Source organism: Colobus angolensis, unplaced genomic scaffold, assembly GCF_000951035.1.
Source record: "Colobus angolensis palliatus isolate OR3802 unplaced genomic scaffold, Cang.pa_1.0 Scaffold59, whole genome shotgun sequence".
NCBI lineage: Eukaryota > Metazoa > Chordata > Mammalia > Primates > Cercopithecidae > Colobus > Colobus angolensis.
This window is the reverse complement of record NW_012119487.1, coordinates 1,197,307-1,225,200: the sequence shown is the minus strand read 5'-3', so window position 1 is coordinate 1,225,200 and position 27,894 is coordinate 1,197,307. Positions and strand designations below refer to the sequence as shown.

Sequence of the window (27,894 nt, the reverse complement as noted above, 5' to 3'; positions counted from 1 at the left end):
GCTCTACAGATGCTTGGTCTTTATGACAATCCAACCCCTGTGCCCCATGCACTCCCCACCTCACTCCATATTGCCACCTGGTGCCCAAAAGCAAGAAAAATACCTAAGAAATGAAAACAAATTTTTTAAAGCTGATTAGTATCAGGACCTTGGAACCATAAACTGAAAGTTTAAAACAAAAACAAAAACATGTGCTTCTTGGCATAGACATCTGGTCACAGGCATATAAAGATTAAATACACAAATCTTCCTCAAAACTCACCCTTGTTTCCACTCACATCTTTATGAATGTTCTCAATTGTTCAGCCCCATGGACTGCCTTGCCACATAGATTCCATGATTTAAAACCTTTTCTGCTAAATCAACTATATTTTGTCATTTGCATTAAGTAAATTCAAAATTGTCAGACTATGATATCATTTAGCCTGTGATAGCCAGGAAGATTGTTCATTCATTGATTTATTCAGCTCTTTAACGAGTCCCTACTTTGTTCTAAGAACAGTACACAGCTCCACAGAGTCTCACTAAATTATTATCAATTCCACCAAAAATCTTAAAGTTCTTTTTTTGCTTATAGAGAGTAAACATACATTTTTATTAATCTTTTTGAAATAACAGGAAAAAAATACAGGTCCTCTCTTATGCCTCAAGAAGTTGGGGAATCTGAGATTAGAAAAGAACATATGCTGATAGATTACATACAACTTCAAATCAATAATTCCTGAAGAAACAGCCTCAAATCTCTACGTTTAGCTCGTATTATCTTTCATCTCATTATAAATGTGCTATCGATTGCTAATGTATATTGATAACAATTATATTGTCACAGAACTAAAAACCAAAAGATGCAAAGCTAAAGAATAATATGAATTTTACTTGAAGTTGAGTCAGCACAAAATTATCAAATAAGTTTCAATACTGAACTTGGCAAGTATATAGTTAAGAAATTGGAAGAAAAAATGATGTCAATTAGAAATTTCCTGTAAACAGCTCCCAGAACAAACTCTTCAAGTTTCACAATTAAATGGGTACAACAATCGGTACAACATAGTAAAGTTTTATATGTTAACTATGCCCTTTTATTATTTTACTTTGCAAGTACAATTAGTAGTAATTAGTATCCATCTTATTATTTTGTTCTTATAATGTTCTTTCATCTATGAAATGATATAGTCAGCAGACTATAGGAAGTTTATTTAAATGTCTTTATTTAAGTAATATTCATACCTTTTAAACATAAAATTTTATTGGTAAACAAATTTCATAAATCTGTATAACCCTGAGCATTCACCTGAAATTAATTTTCAAGGATATTAAAAGTTAGAAACTGTTGAAACATAATGGATAAAGCTATCTTTAAGAGTAAATTTTTAGAACTCCTATTACTTTTTCAAATGGGTTGGTTAAATAAAAGCAATTTTTAAGAAAAATAGAAAAAAATAGATACTTTAATTTTCTGCCTCAGCACAGTCCAGTTTCAGAAATATATATTAACACTATATAACATTACATTTTTTGGACCAACTTTGTACTTGGAGTGTTAGTTTTCCTTACATTCTTATTTTATACTGCTTTCTGGGTCCAAAGTCAACAAGGAGCTCCAGGATTTATTTCATCTCTCAAGATCTTTAGGGTAATAGGAAAATAATAATAATAGCAATTTTTGAGAAGTATGACAATGAATTTAGAGGTCACATAGCAAGTGAATGAATGTATAGCCTACATGCTTGACTTCTAAATTATAGAGTAAGCAACACGTTGCTTCTCAATCAAAATATTCTTGATGATTAGCTATTTCTCTTTCCCGGTCCTTCTCTTTCTCCTTTCTTTTTCCCCTTTTTCTCACCACAGAGCTTTTTGAATTGAGTAGAAGTATTTGGTCACTTGCTCTTTGACCCTGGTGTCTCCTGAGACTATATATTCATTTTAAGAATGAGTCCCTTTAGTTACCTAAAGTGTCCTCAGACTAAATTGTTTCCAGATGTTTACAAATATTTCAAGGATATATCCACACAGTTTTTATGGATGAGTGATAACGGACTCCACAATGTCTGTTCAATTGTAAAATAAGAATTAAGTACATGCTATAAAATAACTTTCATTAAGCAGGGACTGGCTACATGCAAGGCACAATGCTAACCACATCCTATACCTTATTTTACTTAATGCTCACAAAAACCCCATAAACGACATATTATAATCCTCATTCTAGAGAAAAGGAAAGTAAGGCTCAGAGAGTGACTTCATAGAACAATTAAGTGACGGGAGAAGGGTGCTATACCAAGTCCATGTTCTTAACCCTTGTGAACTGCTGCTATGTCAAAGCAAAGCTCATCTACTGTTAGCTTACAGCAGGAAAGAAAAGACAGAATTCACAAAAGTTGGGGAGCATCCCTGAGCATCCAAAGAGACTGCCTTTAAGAGGCCAGAGAAGGAGACTTGTAGACCAAGAGTTCTTGTTTAGTTTCAATAACTGCTTCCAACAGGCTTGTTCACCAAATATGCTTTCAACAGACTGTAAATGTGCAGTGCAGACATTTTCTCATCATTTAAAAACCAGCCTTCACAAATGGGGTTTTGGAAATTGCCTGTTTAGTGTTTATTTTGTTCTTCACTCACAGCATTCTGACTTGTAAAATTAAAAAAAAAAAAAAAAAAAAGAGAGACAGAGAGAGAAATCCTAAATGGTCAAGGTGACCTTTTTGTAAAAAGCTCTTCTTATCATAGAAATCGGGCTTTTTGTTTAACCTTGTGGTACTCTGAGGGTGGGGGGGATGGGAGAGGATACTTAATTAGTAAGAAACTTAAATGACATGCATTTGGGATTGGAGTGGAGAAGCATCCGGTCAATTCTTGTTTGTTCTAACTAATGGAGAGAGGCAAGGCATAACCATTTATAAGGCACTCAACCAATGTTATTATAGTTCCATCTCCCACATTACATAGTTGCCTTATTTTCGTTTCATTTCCAAATGATTTTGAATTCTCAAAGTGTAGATTCTTTGATAATGAAATAAACTCTGGAGTGTGCAAATTAGAGAGAGGTGTCAACTACAGATTTTAAAAGAATGCACCAAGTGGTAAATCCATATGCAGGCAATTAGGAGGTGACTCTGTTTGTTCTGGAAATATCTCTCATGGAATTGACTGCACAAGCCGCTGCAGCCGCCCGTCTCCTACCAATGCTAAATGTCATCTATTCATGCCACCTCCTTCTCTGTTCTCATCAAACAGCTACCCCCTAAGGCTAGAATTTGAATCAGTGTCAGAATTGCTGACCTTGGCAGGTCACATTTTCCTTAGACCCACTCCCCAAGGCTCTACACAACTCTCAGACTTTTGACCTTGCTGAAAACTATGGGATTATTGGAAAAAGAAATTCTATTCCCCACGTCTCTTCCTTCCCTTCTGCTTCCCCCACGGCCCAGTGCTGCTGTAGCTCCTTTTAAAGAAAAGCTCGCTTATGAAGCGCAGAGCTGCCTGCTCTTGCCGTCTTAGGTTTTTGGCCCTCTACGCCAGCATTTTTCCACGCTGTCATTTTCCACTCACCAGACAGTATTTTTTAAAAAATATCTGAAACGCAAACAGCAACTTGTTTTTTTGTACCCTTAACTAAGGATCTGCCAGGCTTTTTTTTTTAATGTAATGTTTCAAATCATTTTTAAGCGAGCTCAGTGCTGGCGAAAGGTGCCGGATTGACAGCTTTGGAGGCAGACGATCTATATTTTAACTATAACAGAGTGAAGCAATATTGACTACGGCCAATGAAATTCACAGGCCTCACCCTTCAGTTCAATCTCTTGTGGGAATGAACAGGTATATGCCCAATTGAATTTGCTTGTTTAGTGTTTATATTGTTCTTAACTCTCAATAGTCTGACTTTTAAAAAAAGATCAATTACACTCAAGTTGCATTCACATGCTGCCTTATGCACTCAAGTCCTGTCCTTATATATCCTTCTAGGTATGAAAAACCCACCCTCTGAATCCCTAGCAGCTTGTTACCCTCTTATTATATTAGAGCTTCATAGAGGTATTCATTAGACTTCAAACCATATATAACTTTTCCACCACATTGTGCCCTCTTGAGACTCCATGATAAAAATAAAAATAAAAATAAAAAAGGAAAGAAATCAAGCAGGCATTACCATTTTCATTTTACAGGTAGGTAATAGAAGCCAAGAGTGGCAGAAATAGAGACAGGATTGAAATCTAGATTTTCTGACTCCAAATTCCAAAATCTTTTAGTCTCCATCTATCAAAATGAATACCTTTTAAACTTTCAAGTTTGGATGACAGCACTTTCATTCCCAGATCATTTTCCCTCTAAATGTGTCTTGCAGATGGTCTAACAAATCCCCTAGCTTGAGTCAACCCTCAGAGCACTGCCGGTTTGTTCCTGAGTCAGCTGCTAGCCCACACTTGAATCACCCTTTGACAAGACTTCCCAGGCTGTGGCCTCACCCACCTCACACAGTTCTTGGTGTCCTCCTGCATGGGTCCAGCCACAAATGGTGTCAACTGGCTTTTTCTGACCCAATTTTCTTCTCCATTCCTTATTTCAGATCATTAATAAAGACAATAATGAAAGCTCAAAAGAAGAGATAAACTTCAGATAAGTCTTGGTCCAAAACCAATATTTCAGCATCAGGAAAAAATATTGATTAAATTTCCTGTGCCAAGAAATTAAAAAACTGGTAGATTTTAAATTGTAATTTGGAAGTCAGATGACTGTCTCTCCTGTTCCAAGCCTCAGTTTATATGAAGTCCAGTTTTTCTTTTCAAATACTAGACTTCTCTGCATGGTCTACCTAATCAATGGCATAGCTCTAGGTTTATGCTGATTATAACTTATCCTTTGCCAAATTATTTTTAAAATCATGAAAAATGTTGGAAAGCTCAAGATGCTAAGAAAAATGAGATAGTGAGGCATTTCTTAACTCTCTTCATGGTGCTACAAACTGCAGAATGCTTAAAGTATCTGAGATTCCAAATCACGCACGTGTGTGTGTGTGTGTGTGTGTGTGTGTGTGCGCGCGCGCGATGGAGTCTCACTCGGTTGCCCAGGCTGGAATGCAGTGGCATGATCTTGGCTCACTCCATCTTCTGCCTCCCGGGTTCAAGTGATTCTCCTGCCTCAGCCTCCCCAGTAGCTGGGATTACAGGTGTGCACCACCACATCCAGCTAATTTTTGTATTTTTAGTAAAGATGAAGTTTCACCATGCTGGCCAGGCTAGTCTTGAACTCCTAACCTGTAGTGATCTACTTGCCTTGGCCTCTCAAAGTGCTAGGATTACAGGCATGAGCCATCACACCCCGTCAACTCCAAATCTTTAAAAGCAACATGTATCTATACAAATAGTTTATTCTGATAGTTTTCCAACTAGTTGTTTCTTATGGGTTTAAAATTCTCGTAGCCTGGAATCACTTCAGGATCATAGAAAGTTCCATCTGTAAGAAACTACAAGAAAAGATCTGATTATGTTTCTGAGATAAAATGTCTGTCTTGGAAAAGCGAGGATAAGCCTGAGAAATACGCATATAGCATAAAAGACAGGAAGGAGTTGAGGTTGCTATTAACATTTTGAGCAGGTGCCACCTGAGAGCATGAGGGACCACTGAGTGATAGGGAAAAGAGGAGGAACAGGATCTATGACTCCAGGAGCAGATATGTTAAAATCATGCTGAATACGAACTATGTGAGGCACAATTTTAGATCTATCTCACCAGCTGGATGATTGGCAAGAGGCCATGCCATTCACTTCTTTAATATCCTCCAAAGTGCTTGGCGTGATGCTGAATACAATGCATACTTGTTAGTCGACAAACTGGTAGTAGGTATAATTTTCTGATTTTAGCTCCCCTGAATTTTGGTTACTATTTCATTGTTTCCTTGGAGGAAAGACCTGACTGATTTCTGACCTTTGGCTCCATTAATGCATATATACTAGAAAGAAGAGACTCAGACCCAGGAAACACTAATAACTTCTGAAGACATTTCAGTTGCACAAGTCTTCACATATCTGAATTGCAGTCTTTAGCAATGCTGCCTTCTGATGTATTGCTAAATTACAAAGAGCCTGCTTTTGCAGAATTTAAAGCAGAACCCTTCCTTTCTGGGAAAATTACAGGCAGTACCTGAATTATAGGCTCTAACCTTTCAAGTAACAAAATCAAGATAAATTGCTCCTATTTCATACCCCACTGCACACAACCAACCACTCCTTCTCCCATGCAGCTGCTTCCAGGGAGCCCACCATGATAAGGCTTGGAAATTTGAGAGAAAACCCAGGTACAGAAACAGAAAAGATGAGCCTAAGAAAGATGAATGTCCTAGGTCAGTCCTCCAGGCCAGGCTGCACAGCTTCATTGACATTGTCCCTTCTTCTCCTCTTTCATTTGCTAAACTCCGCTGGCTCCATCAGCCTCCTGAGCCCCTGTAGGAGGCACACTCTGGGTGCCTACCACTGCTGCTCTATCCTCACTCATACAGCCGGTTCAAGACACCATAATCTCTCATCTGGTCTCTTGCAATAACTTCCTAACTGCTTCTCCTTCCTCCTCTAATATCCATTCTCCATACAGCAGTCGGGTTGTTCTTTTAAAGACATAAATCACATTACAAAACTCTCCAGTTTTAATTTCTCCCCTGGCTTCCCATTGTCATCACACTTAGAATATAAGCCCAGTTCCTCAGTGCAACGTACAAGTCCCTGTCACCTAGCCCCTACATACCTCTCTGACTTTGTCATCTCTCAAAGTCCCATCGCTTACTATCTTCCAGTCACATTGACCTTATTTCTGTGCCTTGGCCATATCAAGCTTGTTCCTGCGTCAGGGCCTTTGCACTTGCTGTTCACTTCCTCTGCCTGGAAGGCTTTTCACCCTGCTCTCTACGTAGTTAGCTCTCCTTCTTTTCTTTCATATTCCTGCTCAAATAGCCTGTTTCATTTCTTTCATAAAACTTATTAATCTCAGTTGAATTACTTATCTAGGTGTGTGTTCATTTATTTGTTTATTGCCTGTTTTTCCCAGGAGAATGTAAGGTTCATGAGAAAAAGCAACATGTCTATTTTATTCATTGCTGCATCCCAGAACCTGGCATAATAACTGGCACATAGTAGGTACTAAAGACATATTTGTGTAATATGTATGAAAAAAATAAGTGAGAGAAAGAAAAAGAGATGGGCATGGAAGTCTGTTCTACAAACATAACAGATTTAAACCTAGGCCTCCAACTTTGTTATACTAACAAATCCCAGGAGATGGGGCATGGGGTGCCAAGAGTTTATGGAGTGTTTGCTAGATGATGATAATTCAGTACCTTATTTCCTCTTCAGCTACTGTTCTATGTGTTTATCTTCCTTATGGGGAACTCTAGAGAAGAGGAATGAGTAGGATGTAACTGAGGCACCAAAACCTCACTGGCATTCTTAAGCCACACAGTGTGATAATACTGTTAAGGGTGACTGAGAACATGGGAGCACACAGAAGGAACACTGAATTGAGATGTTAGGGGTCAGGGGAGAAGGGGTTTGGAGGAGGCTGCCTAGAGATTAAATTCATCTAGTTCTAAATTTTGCCTAAATTTTGGTCCTATACCAGTAAAGAGAGAAGGGCCATCCATTTCTTCCTCATTCTGAACCACAAATCTATTTCTTCCAGGATGCAACACACTAGCTACTTTCATTTACACTACAGTTCAACTGTATCACCCATCGACTAATCTTTTGGAGGTTTCCTAGGAACCTAATAACAAATTAAAACATTGCATTTGGACAAATGAATTTCCAGTTCCAAACAGCCAAATTAGAAACAACTGTCTGAATCTTTTAAATAAAATTCTATTCTTGGTTATAAAAATTCATTTCCATAGCAACAGAGAACATAATCAGAAATGTTGAACCTGTCACCTTTTTCTCAGTGTTTTACAATTCAATATTAGATGATACAAATTAGGAGCTTGGTTCCACCTGTGAGGTAAAGTTGATACATAAATATCTGATTTAATATTTAATAGACTTGTCAAGAAGATATTTCTATTATTCCCATGATTAGAGCTCAGAAGGGCTGGGTGGCATGTTCAAGGCCATACTGTTGGAAGGATTTTGACTGTGGTCAAAATCAACTCCTCACCTTCAGGAAAGCTCTCTGGCTCACCTGTTTCTTCTCTAGTACTATCTTCCAACTCACTTCTTCATTTATGTTCACTGAGCCCTGTAATTGACCTCAATTTTGCTGCTTATCTGACATCTAAATGTCTAGTGCTATCAAGAGGGGTTTTTTTTTTTTGCAACAATAATATTTTCTGAAGGATTATTTGCATGTTTTAATTTGTAATTCTAGCAGTCAGGTACCACAGTTACAAGAGCTCTATGTTCCACTGAATAAATGCCACTGAAAAACCATTCAACTCAACCACTTCCTTCCAATTTTCTAGCCACTGGAGAAAAAGTTAGAAGATACTGGAACACTGTGGAACAGAGTGGTCAAGACAAGTTCTGGTTTGTCAGTCACTAACTTTGAGGCTTCAGGCACATTGATCCAACTCCTCTGAGTCTCAAAGCCCTATTTGTAAGGTGGGGATGGCAATATCTATCACTCAGCATTATTGTGAAAATTGAAACAACATAATTAGCACAAATTACCCAGCAAGTACCTGACCCACTATGGTATTCAATACATCTTAATTTCTTCCCTTTAGCTCCCTTCCTCCATTAAGAGACCCAAAGGCACAAGTTAAGTGGAATCATTTCTAAGTCTCAAGGCTAAACACAAATAAATATGGAGACAAATCCAGAGTCTCCTCGCTCACCTAGAAACTGCCTTTGTTGTTTCATTGATACATTTTACATGCCCATGGGTTAACAGGAATAGAACCACATTTTACAGTCACATGATAGAAGTCACTCCTACATGGTGCTGGAGTTGTCTTTCTATGGAAGCATTATGCTTGCTACTCAGAAAATTGTATTTTATTTAAACCAGAATGCCTAGCTGTCTTTGGTAACTGTTCCTCCAAAACGAAAACTCATTGAGGAGGTGATGCAGCCGGGATAACTTTCAGGACATTCATAACCAACAGCAGCATCTGCAAGGCCTGAAATATGGGATGTTATGACACTTGGTGAATTACTCCTGACGTACTTAATTATGCAACAACAAGATTTGCAGGAGCATAACCACATAGTTCCCCTGAGTATGCTGCCAGTATGCTCCGCTAATGATTAAATATAAAATAAACAAGAGCTAACTGTGAATTATGAAGTTGTAATTCCACCAACAGGGTTCCATTGATGTCATAAACCACTAGAGCAAAGTTCATGTCACCAAAGGATCCCAGATGGGCTTAGAGAACTGTAACTCAGTAGTGGTCTCTACTACAGACATGGGTCCAGGAAACCCTTTCACCTCTGTTTTCTGCTCCTTCACATCTCTACAAGAACCGTTCTTTCTTGTTTTCTTCCTTCAGGTTTTCTAAAATCATACTTATCCTGCTTTTCTAAATGTAGTTCCTTTTCATTCATTCATTGGTCTGTCATTCAAGACAGACCAACAAATACATCCTTTGGACAGCAATTCATAATTACATATACTTCATTAGAAAAAAGAAACAAAGCCTGGTATTTAATAGAAAATCCATTTAGGACAGGATCCCTAAAACATACCTTAAAAGGGGATATTTGAGATATAACTTTAGCATGTGCCAAAACCTACTAGTGGAATAAATGCAGTTGTCTTTAAATGATACATTTGGAAAGGTTATGTTGAAATTTCATATACAATCTTTTCAAAAATCAGCATCTGAAAAAAGGGAAAATTAAAACTTGGCTTTATCAGACCATAAAGAAGATAAATAAACAAAATTTCAAAATAGAAAAATTGTGTTTTATCAACTGTCTGAAAGTAAGGAAGGACTTTGTAAGAATAGAAGATAAACTTTCATTTAAAAACATACTTAAAACTAAAATTAAATTGCAAACATTATCCACGGGGTAGGTTGCCACTTCTTTGATACATGTTTCTTCTTCAAGAATAAGTGCTAACAACCACCTAAAACTAGTTTTAATATGTACAACCACAATTTGTCAATATATGACAAAAAATAAAATAAAATGCCTGTAATCCCAGCACTTTGGGAGGCCGAGGTGGGCAGATCATGAGGTCAGGAGATCGAGACCATCCTGGCTAACACGGTGAAACTCTGTCTCTACTAAAAATACAAAAACTTGGCCCAACGTGGTGGCAGGCGCCTGTAGTCCCAGCTACTTGGGAGGCTGAGGCAGGAGAGTGGCGTGAACCCGGGAGGTGGAGCTTGCAGTGAGCAGAGATTGTGCCACTGCACTCCAGCCTGGGTGACAGAGTGAGACTCCATCTCAAAAAAATAAAATAAAACAGTTAGTCTTACTTAGAATTTTTACATCCCCTGATAGTTGCCTCACATTGTTTTTCTTGATTTTATGTGGAGTGCTTAACAGAATGCCAGATGCCTAATACGTGCTATATGTGTGCTCTTCATTTCTCACTTGTTTGTTCACATATTCGTTTATTCAGTAACTCTTTGGTAAGCCCCCTATAATACAAAAAGCACCATGATAAGTGCTCTGAGGCTTACACTGTTTGCCTCTGCCCTTGTCTTTAAAGCTGTATGCACTTCTTTGAAGAGATGAGACTGACACTTAGGGAGAGTTTAATAACAATGGAACACACAGGATACAGTGGATGTCACAAGAAAGATATTATTCAATACCAATTGCTATGGGAGAAAGTGGTCTAGGTCAGTGTTTTCAGACTTTGTGGGATATAAAAATTATCTGGGATATTTAATATGCATATGCTTTGGAGATTCTGATTCACTGGGTATGAGTGGGGCCCTGAAATCTGCATTTTGAGAAACCTCAGTTCATTCTGATGCAAGTGAACCAGGCATCACATTGAAGATATGGAGGATTAGAGTATAAGGACACTAGAGAAAGAATCCCATAATCTGTTATTTATTTCTCTTTTCCCTATTCTCTAAATTATTAGACATGAACTGCACATATGGGAGAGACACAGAAGAAGAAAAACAATGACCAAAGGAAAATCTTCCTAAATGAGGAAGGGCTTCATGCACTCCAAAGAACAGAGATCCAGAGTTATCTACAACCCCAATTAGAGATCCTACACAATATGATAAAATATTGACAACATTTTTAGCAAACACACACACAAACACTTTTCTATATATCAGAATGCTATTGCCAAGAGAACTGTGCTCCTAATCTTTGCCTAACACTCACTTAGCATGTTGAGGCTGACCTGCCCCTTCTCTCTTGCATAAGGCACATGTTAAGCTACTTTCTTAGACCACAAGCACACTAGCCTTGCAATAAACTTGTCAAAGTGCCTCACCCATGGTGACCAGTTTTCTCCACATATACCACAACTGCTAGCCACGCCGATCTATTGCTCAAGAATGCCAGAGAGATTTAATTGTTGATTGCTTGGCAAAAAAAAAAAAAAAAAATAGAGTCCTGGATGCTTCATGATATAGAAGTGCTATCTGTATGTCTTCCAGGCTTATCAGATTTCAAAGGAAAATATGTATGAAGACAGGTCACATATCAAATGGAGGACAGAATGTTTATCTTACTCAACTGGTTTAGGAAATCTAAGTTGGCAAAAGAATGGCAACTTTATGTATAATTATAGTTAACATGGTGAGCATTATTCATGTACAAAAAAATTAAGTAAACCCACAGAAATCTCAGTGGAGTAGTAAGGTAGTGCTATGTTAGAGGCACTATATGACAGAGAGAATTTAATGTGGTTGGCCTCCAGAAATTTACTAGCTATGTCAGATCTGGAATAAGAAGCCTTAACACCTTGTACCCCAAGCATATGTCATAGAGTCTCTATAAAATTCGGAAGCTAAATAGAGGAAAGGAATTTGTCTTCTTCAATCCCTGTAACATCTTCAGTCCCTGTAAAATCTTTAATATTGGTACCATCCAAAAATATAAAATGATCTGTGTTATTGTTTCATGCTGAGAGAGGAAGGGTGGCCTAAAGGTGATAACCATAGTCAGGAACTTCTGAGCCAGACTCCTGGCTCTGCCAGATACTCATGGTGTGGCCTTATAAGTATCACTAAAAGTTATGAGGCATCAGTTTCTAACTGTAGATAGAAAACAAATAGACTCAATCAGTGACATGCTGTAAGAGTATGGCTTTTGGAATATGCAAATATTCCTCATTTCAATGGCACTAAATGGCCTCCAACATTGCTTGGGAAGCCACAGTGGACATATAGCCATGCCTGAAAAAAGGCATACTAGTCAGAGATGCTGTGGGGTGGAAAAAATGTAAGCAAAATGCCCAGTACTCTACTACCATTCCCACTGAAGGCACTCAAATAAATGCTTGCCCTAAAGGACATTTATAACAATTTATAACAAAGCATTTATTTGAGTAGGGTACTAGGCATTTTGCTTACATCATTTTATTATCCCAAATAACAAACCTGTGTGATAAATATTAATGTGCCAATTTTATAGATGAGTAAATTCAGACACAGAAATTTGTCTAAAATCAGTTGGCAAGTATTAATAAATGGTGGAACCATAATTTAACGCATAATTTTCTGAATCCAACGTAAAACACATGATGACTTCGAATGTATCTAAATCTAAATTTAAAATATTTCACATTTTGAGACCTTGCTGTAAATCTAACAAAATGCATTCTTTTTTTTTATTGTTACTTGACAACTTAATTTAGAAAATTCTCCATTCACTCCCTTATAGTATGATAACGCACATACATTTAGCCCTTTATTTCTCAAATATTTTCACAAACACAATTTCTTTCCGACCTGCTATGTTAGCATGAAGAAGATAGGTGCAGCAGTCACATGCCAATTTTATAATGAAGAACATGAACCAGAGGAATTTAAAAAGGTCTGTGCAGCATGGCAATATGTTATGAAATGGCATGCTAGACTCTTCATTCCTAACTCAGTATGATTTCATCAGATAATAATGCATCTGGAGGAATTTGGTTGACATCAAAGATCATGGAATATAATGAAAAATAAATAAACTGGGATCAGAGCAGCTCCAAGCCACAGTTTTCCTATCTGTAAAATGAAATAATTACATTAGCCCTATCTTACTTCTTAAAATTGTTTTTATAGAACATAGTAGCATTTGCATATGTTCTTAAAGTTTGTGAAGCAGTTTTATGTTTTATCCCACCTTATCTCTCATATTAAGAATTTTATTAATTCTTTATGACAAAGTAAGTCATCTAAATAAACCAGCAGTCTGAGTATATTAATTCAGCTGAAATGGTTATATTTCAAGGCCTACATAGATTAGATTTCCTGACCTTCAAGGTAGCTCTGAATCTCCAAATCAAAAAGCCCAAAACAGTTCAGAAAACAAATATTCTCACCACCCAGAAAACAAAAAGAATGTTGAGGTAAAGAAAAAAAAAGAGAGAGAGAGGGGAGATACAAATTTAAATAGCAGTTCGTATATTCTGAATAAAAACGATCATACTAAGAAAAATTTCTTCCCTGAGGGAAGCTAAGAACAGACTGTAACAGTCAAATGTGGAGTGATATTATTTTCTATTTCTCTTGTCAGAAGGGATTCAGTCTTTGAAATATGTCTAGCAAAACTGCAGATTTTGGTTCCATGATTAATGAACTAAATTACATTTTATTTCTTAAATGTGTTGAGGATTCATCCTGTGGTCTTCCCCTGATCTTGAGGATTAGAGCTGTTGAACAGCACATCTGGTTATAGGCAAAGAGCTCTCTGGGTGGTTCTCTTTCTTTCCTCTCTTAGAAATAGGCAATGTGGGGGAACTTCAGAAACTTTTATTAGACAAGTGTGGTTTTTAGTTTTCAAAACTGGTGTTTACTCTCTCTGTTCTCCCTTTCTCATGAGGAGAAAGATTAATTATTAACATACATGTAATTCATAATTTAAAATTTCTGTTCTATCGGATTTTATATCACTTGTTAATACTTCCCCTAAATAAAATATTTGTATTCATCAGACAAATGTTGTAATGTCCATTTGGTTGGGAACAATTTTTAAATAGACTTCATAATAATAAAATACATTGTTTCCCTGAAAATATCACATTTGAAAAAGCTGAGATGCTGTAGATGCTCATGTCTGGGTAAATGCACTATCTTTAGTTTTTTATAATTGCTTCTTCCTCTGTCAAACCACACTATCATGTCCTGGAAGATGTCACTATCTTACCTATACCTCTAAAAGGTATAAAGATATAAATGTCATTTTCCTCCTTTGTTTCTTTCAAAAAGCAGGTATGAGCCTTAAGACGTTTCATTTTAAAAATTCAAGATTAAGGGACCAAGAGTAATAGAAAATATCTAGTTTGCTACAAAATTTTCTCCCACTAATTTTGTGAGCTCTTCCTTACCAAATCATGTAAAAATTGATTTTTGGAGCAGTAGTTCTCTAACTGTAGTCTAAGAATGTCCTTTCAGTATTATGCAGGCTTTTCCAGTTTCAAAAGAAGACATGTGCTCATGTCTAGGGAAGGTTCCCAGCTAGAATGAGCAGAAAAGAAAAAGAAGCTGTTAACTCTGAAGGACTTCACTGCTGAAAACGTCCCCACTGGAACTTGAGAAAGCTGGGAATTAACTGATACCACAGCTTTCACAATCCTTGTAGAACCGTTGTTAGTGTGGTGCGTGTTTGTTTAATTTTTCTGATCAGAGCAAGTGGGTTAAATGTTTAGGCAGTTTTTCAATTTTAGAGAAACATAGTCTTTGAAAATGGGGTTAAAATTTTTTCCACTGAGAAAAGAAAAATCAATAAAGAAGAATGTTAATGCAATATGATGCCAATTGTGTAAAAAGTTTAAAAGAAAATATTTTAACACCAAAATATTAACTGTATCTACCTCAGACTTGTGAAAAAATTGGTGTCTTGATATTCCCATTTCAATTTTTAAATATACAACAATACATTTTCAAAAATGAACATGTATTATACTTTGGTATTACTCCTATAATTTAAAAAACTACTTGCAGCTAAAGATTACAAAAACAGAGATGGGGAAGAGGGGAGGAAAAAAAGGATTACAAAAACAGTAGAAGTACTATGTAAAAAAAAAAAAATCTATTTGCTTACTGCAGCAGTGTTGTACACTGCAGAATACACCTTTTCCCCAGAAGTCTCTAAATCTTAAAAAAAATCTAGATAATCATAAAATATTTAGAAAATAATTAAGCACTACTTGTGGAGCCACTGACTGTTATTTTCATAGTAAGTCTTGAGAAAAGAGATTTGTGTGGTCTAGATAAAGTAGTCAGAGAAGGTTTTGCAAGAGGGTGTGATGGGAGCAGAATCTCGGAAGATAGCATGGGAAGATCTGCAAAAACGAGGCACAGAGCAAGGACACTTCACATTAGAAGTCAGAGAAGCCAAAATGAGACCAGAGCACATGAAAGGAGCACATGGAGTTACTATACTAGCCTAGCTAGCATACTAGGGAACAATAGGAAAACAGTTACAATCTGTGTGTGTGTGTGTGTGTGTGTGTGTGTGTGTGAGAGAGAGAGAGAGAGAGAGAGAGAGACAGAGACAGAGAAGTAGACTATCAAGTGATTTTTTTAAAAAAAGATAATTCAATTTTGATGTAAAGGATGAAAAGCGATTGTGAGTTCTAAAGAAAGAACATGACATGATTTTTTAAATGTATTTGTAGAAAAATACACTAGCATTTGTCATTTGGACATTCAATAAATATTCTTTAGGGGTCTATTATATCCAGTCTTTGTCACCCACACATCAAGGACAAGTCTGGATGCAGAGAGTTTCCACAGGCTAGGAGGGTGGTACAGCAGTGCAGGTGAGCCAGGACAGAGATTTAAATAGTAGATGAATTCAAATGATTTTAGAAGACTTGCTAGGATTTGGGGATGGGTGGAACAGAATCATAAAGGAAGGAGAGTCAAGGATGAGTCTGAAGTGCCTGAGTCTTGCACCCACATGTTACCATATAGGAAAACAGGGAAAGTTGTAGGAGGATCAGACTGGGGAAAGAAAGTTCATTAGTTCCATGTTTTATTGATTTTTGAGGTCGAAGCACATTTGTGATGTTCAAATGGAAATGTCAAATAAGTGACTGTGGCTATGGATTGCAGCTCCAATGGAGGGTCTTGAAGCTGTCAACTGGGAGTGGTTAGTATATAGATGGTTATTTAAATGGTGGGCCTAGAAGATACCACCTAGGCAAAAGGTATAAAATGGGAAGGGAAGGGAAAAGTGGCTAGAACTTAGGCTAGATTAGAAGGGTGTTCCACCAAGGATGGAGAGCTCATTCTCTCACTTGGTAAGCATTAACTGAACACAGGCAACAATTTAGCAACTGTCCCAGTAATATACTACTGCTGGAATCTAGACCAGTATTTAGGGAAGCAGCACTGGTAGAAAATGGAAAGTCACAATGTACATAATTATTTAACGTTACCTCCCAGTTTGAATTAATGGTGATACGTGAAAATGCCCAGGTATAAACGTTTACATTCAATACCTACTTCCATGGGAACTTTCAACTTCATATATTTATGAGTTAGCTGAAAATAAAACAGAATGATATCCAGTCCCCAAAACCTAAGTCTCCAAGAAGTCTCTAACTTGGCTATTATAAAATGAATTAGCAGAGAAGAAAAATACATAAAGAGGTATATTACATATAATTGAACTCAACAGTCCTCCTGTTTTCTGAGGATCCTAGAAAACAGCATTTAGGAGACCTCTGTGGCCTCTAGGTGTCAGTTTTCTCTGCAACACAGATTTTCGGCAAACTGTTGAAGCAGAGAGAGTACCAAAAAAAAGGGGAGTAGACAAGGACAGGAGCCTGGGGCACTGACTCTCACCACCCTCCGAATCTAACAATCCCTTTGAAGACTAACACTAAATTTGTGTGGAAAATAACAATGGAAATTTGAGAAAATGTGGTTCTCTGTATATATCTGAAGAGCTGGCTAGGTCTAACACTTTGCCCATAGTCAAGCTGTTTGAACTTAGCACATCCTGGCTCAAATTTTGATTGAGTTGGGCCCCTTGGCCTTTAAGTTGTATATCTGAATTCTCTTTGAAAAGATTTGGCCTCCCGGTACGTATTTAGAGGACTGGGATCACCCATCTGTTTTTATGCTTATTTGTAACTACACCACTTTCCAGCACTGTGAGGTCCTTGAAAATATAATGACATGACTGATGATGAGAAATTAAGTGAATGGGGTGAATGTTCTTATTCTCAGACAAACGTTTGTGGGAAAGCAATTTCCCTTACAGTTCTGGCCTTGTGCTCCTGTTTCTAGTGAACATTCCAGCTCAGATTATCTTGGAAGGTATGTATTAACCATCATCTATGCTATGAAGACAAAACATTCACTCTTCCAGTTTGTTACTCTCACTGTTGCCTTGATTTGTTGACCCCCATTGTCAGGGTGTGGTAAGAAGTCGAAAATCCCTACATTTACAGAAGGGGTTAAAAATTTATCCTCCTCTGTCCTGTGAGTCTCTTGAAACTCTTGCCCAAAAATAAAGGATCAGTGGAGGCCAGGAGTCAGATTTGCAGATTGGAAATGACTTTAGGTACCCAACTTGCAGGCTCACACAAGACTTGGGGCAGTTATTGTTCTTTTGTGGGGAAGAAAGGTTACCCTGATCCAAGGGCCTAAAACTCTATGATGCCAGGTTTCCTCTTCTGTCTCAACACTCCAGGCACTGTGAGGGCTTCTGTGACAGTTTTTCAACATCTCACTAATACCAACCAGTTCTCCACTTCTCAGATCTGCCTTTCTTTCTTTAAAGACCTCAAGTACATATGCAGAAAAGTCCACACAGCTCCATGAGGACAAACCCTCTCCTCCACCATGCAACCCACTCACCAGTCCTAGCACCCACCAATTCCATCCACGGTCATCTGGCCCCCCCCTCCTGCCACCCTGGAACCCCGACCACCCTCATTTGAAAGGAGGAGATGTAGGCAGCCAGTGCTCCTGCCAGCTGTCTACATGTTTCCATTAAGACGCATGTGTGTGCAGCTTATATTCATATAGTCCCTGAAGTGTCTTCAAGCTATTATTTCTCACGTTTTGTTACTTGTGTTCAAGAGACTCTCTCTCCTGTAGGAGCCCAAAGATTTTTGAAGGCAGGATAGGTACCAGCGCCGCCTGGGAGGAGCGCGCCCCCTTTCGGCGAAAGAAGGCAAGGAGGAATGCGTCTGGCGAGGCTCGCAGCTCATTTTAAGCAGCGCCTGGCGTCGGTGCGGCAGAGAGGAGAACTGCGGCGATGGGGTGGCAGTGTTTGTTTCTTTGCCGAGGCAGAGACCACACCATTAGAACCAAAAATACTGTGGGCTCTGTTTTCAACGTTAAAATTCTTCATAGAGTTAATTACTCTTCCACCCATTCCACAACCTCAATCCCCAGTAAAGGTGAGATCCAGAAAGAGCCCCCTGTTCCGACCCCTATATCAACTTTATTACTGCATCTGAGTTTCATTGTATTCTCTCCCTGCCCGTTGAGAAAGTTTCCAATCACTTCACAGTAACTCGGTGAAAGTAAACAAAATAGGAATAGAACCTGCCCTTGCCCTTTCTCATAACTCGGATCTTGGGGATTCAAATTAATACAAGAATTTCAGATTTATCCCTTTTTAAGAGAGCTGAGCCTGGGCGGACTCAATAATGGTAAAAAATAAGCCCCAAAGTTCTGGGGAATTAGAGTTTCTTCATTACGTGGCATAGCTAAGGGACTGGGACATGCAGTACCCGACGAATGTATTCTGGGCATAACTCAGACCCTTATTCCTCTATCTGCAAACCTCGGGAACAGAAGAATCCCCAAGATGCTGGTTGTCCTCAGATTTCTCTAACACATTTGTGCATCTGACTGATTCATTCTGACATGTTTTCTTTATTTTCTTTCATAAAATTTCCTTAACCAACCACCATTTGTGCCTTTATTCCCCTCCCCTACGCTAACATGGCCCTAAAATAGTCTTCCCAGATATTTTTTCATCAAGAAAAGTAGTCCCAGGGCAAGTGAAATATGGCATTTTTTTAGGCTTAAAGTTAAAATCGATACCCCATAATTGTCTGGATGAGTACTTCCCTGAGGCTGCCGCACTAAATTAGAAAAATGACAATGACAATCTACTAATATTTAGTCCACAGTGGAGAGGTATTACTCAAGAACATCTACACCTGAAAAACAAACCTGCCGACCCTGAACCACTGACGACTGTTTCTCTGCAATGTATCTCCTAATTTACTGATTTTAGAATAAACAGCATTTGGAGAAAAGGGGCGCATTGCAACCATTTGTTGATATTATTATTACTGTTTGAGACTGCTGAGTTTTGAGTGTTAGCCTGCTCACCAAGCCATTTGATTTTAAAGGAATCCAAATTCTTGTGGATACATAACGCTGACATACGCATCCTCTTTATTAATATACTGTTGTAAACGGAGTTAAAGGACAGCCAAACAATGTAAGTGGTACTCAAAAGGCATCAAAGTAAAACACAGAATTCGACAAAGAGCGCCCAAATTACAATGGCACTCACAATTACAGTTACACTCACAGGCAGTTCTCTAAATGTTTGGACACGGAGAGTTGGCCCCTTATCCAAATATTGCCTGTAATTTTTTATCTGTAGCTCTAAGGAATACTTTAAGGGTTCTGTTAATTAAACTTCCAAAGGCTTGGCTAGAGAAAGCAAACCCCCACGTTTTACTTTTTCTTTAAGAGGATACTCTGACCCTCAAAACACTTCCACCACCTGTAGAAAAATAAGCAAAATGCAATCCTCATCTCCGTCTCTACAAACACATTCCCGATTTCAGAAAGTTGTTCCTCGTATAGCTCCTTCTAAAGCGGGGGAGGGGGGGTGCGGGGAAGAAATACATGCATATTTCCAGAGCGGTTGAAAGTGGGCTCGGCCCTGGAACTGGAGAGGGGCTGGGGGTCGCAATGCAGGCACAGGGGCGCGCAGATCTTTGCAACAACCCCTTACCTGCGGCCCTAATGCTTCCGCTAAGGAGGAGGGTCTTCCAGGAGTTAGGGGTCTGCGATGGTGGTGTGGTAGGCTGATGGATGGAGCGGGAAACAGTGTGTAGGAGAGGGATTGTAAAAGAAACATGCCTCAAAATAAAAAATCAAATTGGTCTAGGGATCGTCGTGGTTGAAAATCTACACTTGTTATTTCGTGGGAAAGGGTCCTGGCTGGGACAGTCATTCAAAGCTGGGTCGGTGGAATAGAAAGGTATCATCACTGCTTCTGAATGGACTTTTTATTTTTTTGCAGCTGGGAGCCTGAAGGTGACATCTTGTTGGTTTGGAGATGACTTATTCGCTCGTGTTGTAAAATCTAAAATGACACTCCTGGGAAGAGGAAGGAACTACAGGGAGCCGTGTGTGACCCATTCCTGTTTGCCTAACTCCCTGGCGCTCTGAACTGAGCGCGCACCGGGGTTAGGTCTCTCAGCCAAAATGCAGGACTGCACGACGTCCTAACGCATGGGAGAGGTGCTCTGAAGCGTGGGGGTGGGAATTCACTGCATTCCAGAGTTGGGGGATCTGGAGCCCCAGAGAGGACTGGAAGCCTAGGGCTTAGGACTTTACAGGCCTATCTCTCCACACTTCAAATTCCAAGTCGTCCTTCACCCACAAGTGGGTAAGGAGTCCCTGGACTATCAATTTCCCCAAAATTCTAAGAGAAGAAGGTCACCTGGGCCCCTACGTTTGCGTGTAAAATAAACGGAAATCACCACCTATTGACCGGCCTTGACATTCGACTTTGGGGACTCAGGAAGGCACCTTATTAAATACACCTCCTGTATTTCTCCTCCTCCTCTAAAGAGAAAAGTTTCCAGGCTAACCTTAAAACGATATATTTCACTGGCTCCCCTCTTCAACGAGATAATTGAAGCCCAAATTTAGACTGCCAGCACTGGCTCCCGAGTCCCAGGATGGTGCTGCATAAGAAAATTGCTGGCGCCAGGGTTGTTGCAAATGCTGAGACTCTAGAAGTTGATATTACTGTGATGCGAATTCCAACTTGGGAGCACCCTAGAAAATGTTCCCGCTCTCCTGGGAGTTTCTCTGGCGAAAAGAAGTTGGCAGGGCAAGGTCCTGGGAGAGTGTGGCTGGTAGATTGGGCAGGCAATTCCTTTGCGCTGCGTTTACACCTCTCCCTTTGTGACAAATCGATTTCCCGCGTCGCTGTTTTGCATTTGCATCCCGCCGCGGCCCGGGAGCCAGCTGCGCCGGGTGCACACTTAGCACCGGCTTGTGAATGTGTGCGTGTGTGTGCACGCGTGTCTAATTGACTTTCTGTCTACCTTTTTATGACTACATGTGTTTCCAACAAAAGGTCTTATTAGGACAATCTGGTTTCACTAATTTAGAGGTTGGAAACGTGGAAGGCAGGCGCATTTTTTTTAAAGAGTTTGCAGAAGTTCAGATTAAGAAATGACAGTGGCATTCACTGTCCTCATTGGAGTATGTCTGCCTATTTTAATGACCTGTTCCTCTTTCCTCTCCCTGATTACCCAAGTTCTGCCACCACCCCCATTCACACTCCACACTCTCCCATTAGCCACTGGATTCCAAACAATGTTAAAGAGCTATTTCTTTGGACACTTAGTGTATTTGAGCCCAGAAGTTGAGAATTCACTAGTAAGAGACTCAGTAAAAAGGGAAAGAAAGCACTCTACAGAGAGGACAGTGCAGTGAATGTCAACCAAGGTGGGGGTGGGGACAGAATCGCTGATGGTGAGTGGGGTGGGGAGGGTCTGGGAGAAGCCCTGACTTTAGACAATACCTACTCCTTCTAACTGTATTCGGCCCTCATTGTAGTTAGGAATTTTGCAAAATTAAGAATCTAATATTGAAGGTGTAAGTGGAGTTTGTTTTGCTAATTTCAGCTGAAGAGAAAATTAAAAAGGACAAGTACTGTTTCTATATAGCTAAAAGAGTCAAAGGCTTCTTTTTAATGTTCCCCATCTCTCCGAAGGAGACAATCGTTTCCCACTGGAGTAGACTTTCAGCGGGATACAAAGAGCGCTAGACTCCTGGTTCCATCCCTGAGTCCCTTTGGGGGTGGGGGAGAGTCTGCTCTAGCCATCCTTTCCCGTGACACTCTCCTCTTCCGTGATTCACAGTCTGAGTCTCATTGTCACTGCAGGCTGGAGGCCCAGCGGTCCTGATTTCCAAGTAGCTCGCAACAGCCTTCTTGGCAACTCTTGATGGGAGCCCAAGAACTAGGGATGCGGGTTCCCCTGGAAGCCATAAGACTCATCAGGCCCTCACTTTCTCATCCCAGCGGAGAAAAAAGAGGTTGAGAAAAGTGCTTATAAAAGTGCTTATAAAACTATTCGTTAGAACACTACCCTCATCTCTCTAGGAAGCAAGGCCTGGGGTGTGTGTGTGTGTGTATGTGTTTGTGTGTGTGTGTGTTTCTCAGCTACTTTCCTAGCTCCAGGTCCCTGTCACTTCGTCCCCATCACCTCGCTCTGCCTTCTGCGGCCTCCCCCCGAAGCTGTCTCTTGATCATGCTTCCGCAGAGCATCCTCTTTCTGAACCTCAGTTTCCTTTCGGGGTCTTCTCCCAACAAGATCTCTCTAGTCATTGTAACTCTGAGATGCTCCCGAGTATCACGTGGGCGAGTTTCTAGAGACTTCTCCCCTTCTCCCGGAACATACAGTCCCCAACTCCACCCGCGATGCTGAGCTTGTCCTCGAGCGCCCCTGAGGACGCCCACGTGCTCCACAGGGCCTCTGAGGCGCCAGGCTCAGGTCTCACAGAAGCCAGTCCCCAGTCCAGGGAGGCCTCCCAGCTACCGCGCATCGCCTCCCTAATCTGCTCGGTGGCGCTCCATAGCTGGCTTCTTCGGGCCAGCCCCTCTCCATACCCACTCTAAGGCCAATACGAATCCCGCGTTCCCTTCTCAGGAGTGGCGTCCACTCAGAGCCAAACAACCTGTACAATTTGCATCCCTCTTCCCCTGCAGTATCTGAGGGCCACCACAGCTGGCTTGTTCCCCAGGCTGGCCAAGGCCGCTGGCCTCGGCCCTGGTTTTCTCATCCTCCAGCCTCCTCATAGGGCAAAGCAGCATCTAGTCTCTCCTGCTCCACTCTGGTCTTCTAAGCAGAATTTTCTTCGTGGTCCTGTTTTCTGTTGTGGGTCCAGCCTCTAGTATCCGAACAGTGGTAAATGTCGCAATTAATAAGTCGTCCTGGCAAAACAGAAACGACCAGACGTGCAGAATAGATGAAGCTGGGGTCTACACCGAATGCAGCTCTCCCTACCTTTTTTCTTGAGACTGAGTCTCACTCTTTCATCCAGGCTGGAGTGCAGTGACACTATCTCGGCTCACTGCAACCTCCGCTTCCCGGGTTCAAGCGATTCTCCTGCCTCAACCTGCTGAGTAACTGGGATTACAGGCACGCGGCACTACGCCCGGCTAATTTTTGTATTTTTAGGAGAGGGGGCTTCACCACGTTAATCAGGCTGGTCTCGAACTCCTGACCTTGTGATCTGCCCGCCTCAGCGTCCCAAAGTGCTGGGATTACAGGTGTGAGCTACCGCGCCTGGACTCTCCCTAGTTTTTTCGCATTTTCCCTAGTAAAACGTTTAAAAACAATCATAGTATTTCTCAGTGCATTTTGTTAGAACTAAGAGTGCCTATGCAAACACTGAAGTAAGGCTGCGGGTGCCGGCAGCAGAAGCAGCCTCTCAGGAACCCAAACCCTACACAGAACGTCTCTGTCTCTGCGCCTAGCTCTTTATGCGGAACTTGGGGACACCTGGTTCTTCATTCCTCAGAGTTGGCCACCTTTCTCTGGTGTCCAGGCCAGACTTCCTCATTCAGTTCCTGTAGCAGTCTGCTAGTACATTGGGTGAATCGGCCCTAGGCCTATTTTGGCTAAAAACACCCAGGGGCACCCAGGCCAGAATTAAGGAAGCAGGGTGAAGACCGGGCGCCCGGAGCACACCAGAGGCTCTCTCTGCGGCTTGCTTTAGCGTGGCCCGCTGGGCCACCACTGTGCCCGGGCCCTGTTTCCAGTTGTTTCTATGTCCAGTTTGACTTGTATGTCTATTCTTTGAGAGTCTGAAATAGACAATGTTTTGTGAAAATCATAGAATGCTGGCGGGTCCCCTGGTTCCAAGGTTTCCAAATTTGAAGACAAAATGGTAACCAGCAACTACTGACATAGAAAGTGAACAGCCTCATTTGAGAACTTACAGCTAAGTTCAGACTCTCGCGACCTCGAGGCGAAGAGGGAGTATCTGTACATATCTGGCCACATGTCACCTGGGATGAACAGGGTGACCGGTCTGTTACAGGCTTGGGGACATGGGGATACATTTGCAGTCTCTTTTTAAGGCACTAGCGAAGCGAGATTTTCGTGGGGTGCGAGGTTGGTCAGTGAGGATGGGGAAGGGAAACTAGACTTTTTTGGACGTTTAAGAGCCAATGGGGAGAGCTCCTCTAAAGTGACTCTGACCTCCGCACTGAGGACCGCGCCTCCGAGATGCAGCTCGCCTGTGCGGGATCATGCGGGGCTGGATTTCAGATTTCACCCGTAAAGGACATTCCCTTCGCTTGGCCTGAGTTTTCCAGAGGCAGCCGGGCTTTTGACTCTGCCAGTCTCAAACCCATTTGCGGTAGAGACAACAGCAGGGGGCAGAGAGCAGCTCCAGTGTCTCGGGCCGGGCTTTCTCTCGCGGCCTCCCAGTAGCGCCCGGCCTTACGGTGCCCGCGTGGAGTGTGCAGTCTGAGCAGCGCCAAGTCCTGCTCCCTGTGCCTGGTACCCTCCCACAAGCCGTCATACGCTGCCTGAGAGAAGCCCTTCGAACCCGACTCAGCATCTTTAACCCGCTGCTTTCCCAGACAGCGCTGGCTCTCTGAGTTTGCGCCCCGCTAAGACCTTTTCCCATCCCAGTCCCGCCGCCCCGCGAGCGGGATGAACCGAGCCGGCGCCTGACCAAAGTAAAGAGAGTCCGCGGCGGACAGAGTTCCTGCCTAAGACCGCAGGGCCTCGGAGTGTCCCCGTTACTTGGAGCCTCTCTCCAGCGTCCTCCTTGGCTATGCCCCCGACCGAGACCCGCTTTTCTCATCTGGTTTCCCCTGTAACTGGCCCTTCCTTTGAAGTCTGCCACCACCTATCCTGGTCCCAGGACCTTGTCTTTCTGGCCGCAGAGGAGCTTTCGCTGCCCTACACCGGTCCCCGCCCTCTGTCCCGGGCACACACCCCCGTGGGCATGCGCCCCTCACTCACTGTCCTGCTGCGGGGTGTCGCTGCCGCTGGTGAGTCCCGGCGACTCCAGCAGGCTCCGGCCAGCCTCACCCACGTTCTCGTCCGCCTGTGCCGCCACCATGTCCCCGGCTTCCTCCAGGTCTAGCAGGTGACTGACGGAGAAGTTCTTTTTCGCCTGCAGAGTGTCGAGGTTGCCCGGGCTGTCCAAGCGGCCGCCCAGCGCCGGTTGCCGCTCCAGAACGTGCCCGTAGCTGGAGGTCATGGTCTCCCCCACCGATCCCACCCACCCCCCTCTCTTCCCGCTCGAATCAACACGAAACGCTGTGGGCGCAAGGGGGGAGAGGAGCCGAGTGGGGAAGAAAGAGGGGGGTAGTGGAGAGAGAGAGAGAGAGAGAGAGAGAGAGAGAGTGAGAGAGAGAGAGAGGGAGGAAGAGGGAGGGAAGGAGAAGAAGGCCAAAAAAAAAGTGGAAAAGAGGGCGGGGGACCCCCTTCTGTAGAGCAGAGCGTTCTGCACCAGCCGCCTTCCACAGCCTTGGTTGCTTTCCTGAGGCCAAGTCCGGGGCGGTCCAAAGAGATAATCCACACTAAAATACAATATTAAAAAGTCACCCTATGTTCAAGTCAGGAGAAAAAAATCCCTTCCAACTCTCCAAAAGTGTCCACACGCACAGACTAAAAATAATAATAAGGGGGAGAAAGGAAAGCGGAGGCCAGCAGGGCGGGGGAGTTAGGCAAACAGAAGAAGAGAGAAGAAGGGGTGGGAGAGAAGAATCAAAGTGAAGGGTTTTTTCAAAGGTTAAAAAAGTTATTCCCAGGCAAGAGTTCAAGCACCAACAGAAGAAGGCTTGTTCCAGCTTTAAAACATCTTCAAGAAAACGTGTTCCCCCCTCTCTGCACTCCTGTGGATTCTCAGGAGTGACTAAAGTTTCAGGAGGAGAGGGTGATGTCTTGCAGATGTATTAGAGAGCAGGATTCTCACTTTACTTTTTGTAAGGAGTAAAAAAAAAAGAAAAAAAAATAAGAATTAAAAAAAAAAAGGCTTCAAGAGTCCAACGGAGGGTGCTGTTGGGTTCCCCCCTTTCCCTTCTCTCTCTCCCCCTCTTCTTGCTGGGCTCCTTTTTCCTTCTCAGTTGGATCAAGAAGCTCTCTGGCACTTCAAAAGGCACAAACTGGCATGCAGAGGAGGCTTTGTAGGGAATACAAGAAAATTGGAGACCCCTGGGAGGGCAGATCTCGACTTAATAGGAGCCTGTAATTACGTGGCAAAGCCTTTGTGCGGTGCCTGACGTTTCACAGACCCCCTTTCTCCATCACAATCTCCTTCTTCCTCCTTTCCCTGGGACCAAAAAACAGTCTGATTAAGAAAACTCCCTTTGCCAACATCAGAGTTAGAGAGAAAGGGAGAGGGAGGGAACAAGAGAGAGGGAGGGAGAGAGGAAGGAAGGGAGGGAGAGAGGGAAGGAGAGAGAGAGAGAGAACGAGAGAAGAGAAAGGAGAGAGGGAAGAGAGCAAGAGAGCCCCTTTGGATTTCTGAAGGTCTAATTATCATTCCCCTGCAATAATATCACAGGAGAAAAGACAAACTGAAACTCACAGTCACTTCAAACGTGCGGATTATTTTGCTTCGGCATTAACTCCTCCAGATTTGTTTAAGATCCTGTTGGAAAATCTCATTTGCATGTTTTGATAACAGCTGTGGGGAAATTTGGAAAAAAATCCGCCACCATCACAATCAAATTTTCTTCTCCTTCTGCCTTCCCCCACCACCTTTAAAACACCACACACACACACACACACACACACACACACACACACACACATTTTCAACTGTTCTAACAGTTTTGGGGGGAGTACAGGGAGAAAGTAAGCATATTAAGGCTATTTTTGGTTCCGTAAAGGGAGCCTATTAAATAATGTAATAAAATCACAAGAGGGATGATAATGGGAAGCTCTCTTACGCCTCTCGCAAGGACTAAAGGCAGGTTGGGGAGATCTAGAGGGCACCGAGTTTATTTGAGGCTTTCCCAGCCATTAGGAATACCAGGGCTAGGGCAATGAGAAATGTACGTGTTTATTAAGCTGGAAGAGAGGACTCCAAAAATATATTATAATATTTCTCCCTACCCCCTGCCAATTTTGTAATTTCTATGGTACGGCCAAGGTTGCTTCCCCAGGCGAGGACGCTAAACCTAGAGGGTCCCGCTGCCCAGATTCTTTGGAGCAGGCAGGAGCACTCACAGAGGCGGGAGTGGGGGGCCCTTCCGTGCGGTTCTGCGTCCGGCCTGGCTGTGGTGGCGGGAGGACAGAGAGGGGCGGAGGAACCCCCATCTAAGTCTACGGATAATCCTCTGTCGTCCGTCTGCGGAGCCCTAACTTGACAGAAGACAGAGAGGTGCTGAGCAGTTTTTTCATGACCTGTTGGAATTCGGTAACAGCTTTAACAGTCTCATTAGAAATGAGTTACTATATGACGACTAAGTAAAATATTAAGTGCTTATTTGTGGCGTTTTATGTTCTTTAAACGCGCGCGCACACACACACAGGCATCCGTACTCCCGCACTCCCTTGATTGCTAGACTTTTTTTT

The 27,894-nt window shown here is 41.8% G+C and overlaps 1 protein-coding gene across 2 annotated transcripts in view; it reads right to left on the bottom strand.

Annotated features, from left to right (window-relative positions):
• Window positions 1-26,686, bottom strand: part of PRRX1 (paired related homeobox 1) — a 75,976-nt gene extending 49,290 nt beyond the window's left edge. For both annotated transcript variants that reach the window (XM_011962279.1, XM_011962278.1), the window contains exon 1: window positions 25,330-26,686. In XM_011962279.1, coding sequence (XP_011817669.1) covers window positions 25,330-25,570 — 241 coding nt within the window. In that variant the 5' untranslated portion in view covers window positions 25,571-26,686. The remainder of the gene's footprint in view (window positions 1-25,329) is intronic.
• Window positions 26,687-27,894: the final 1,208 nt, after the last annotated feature.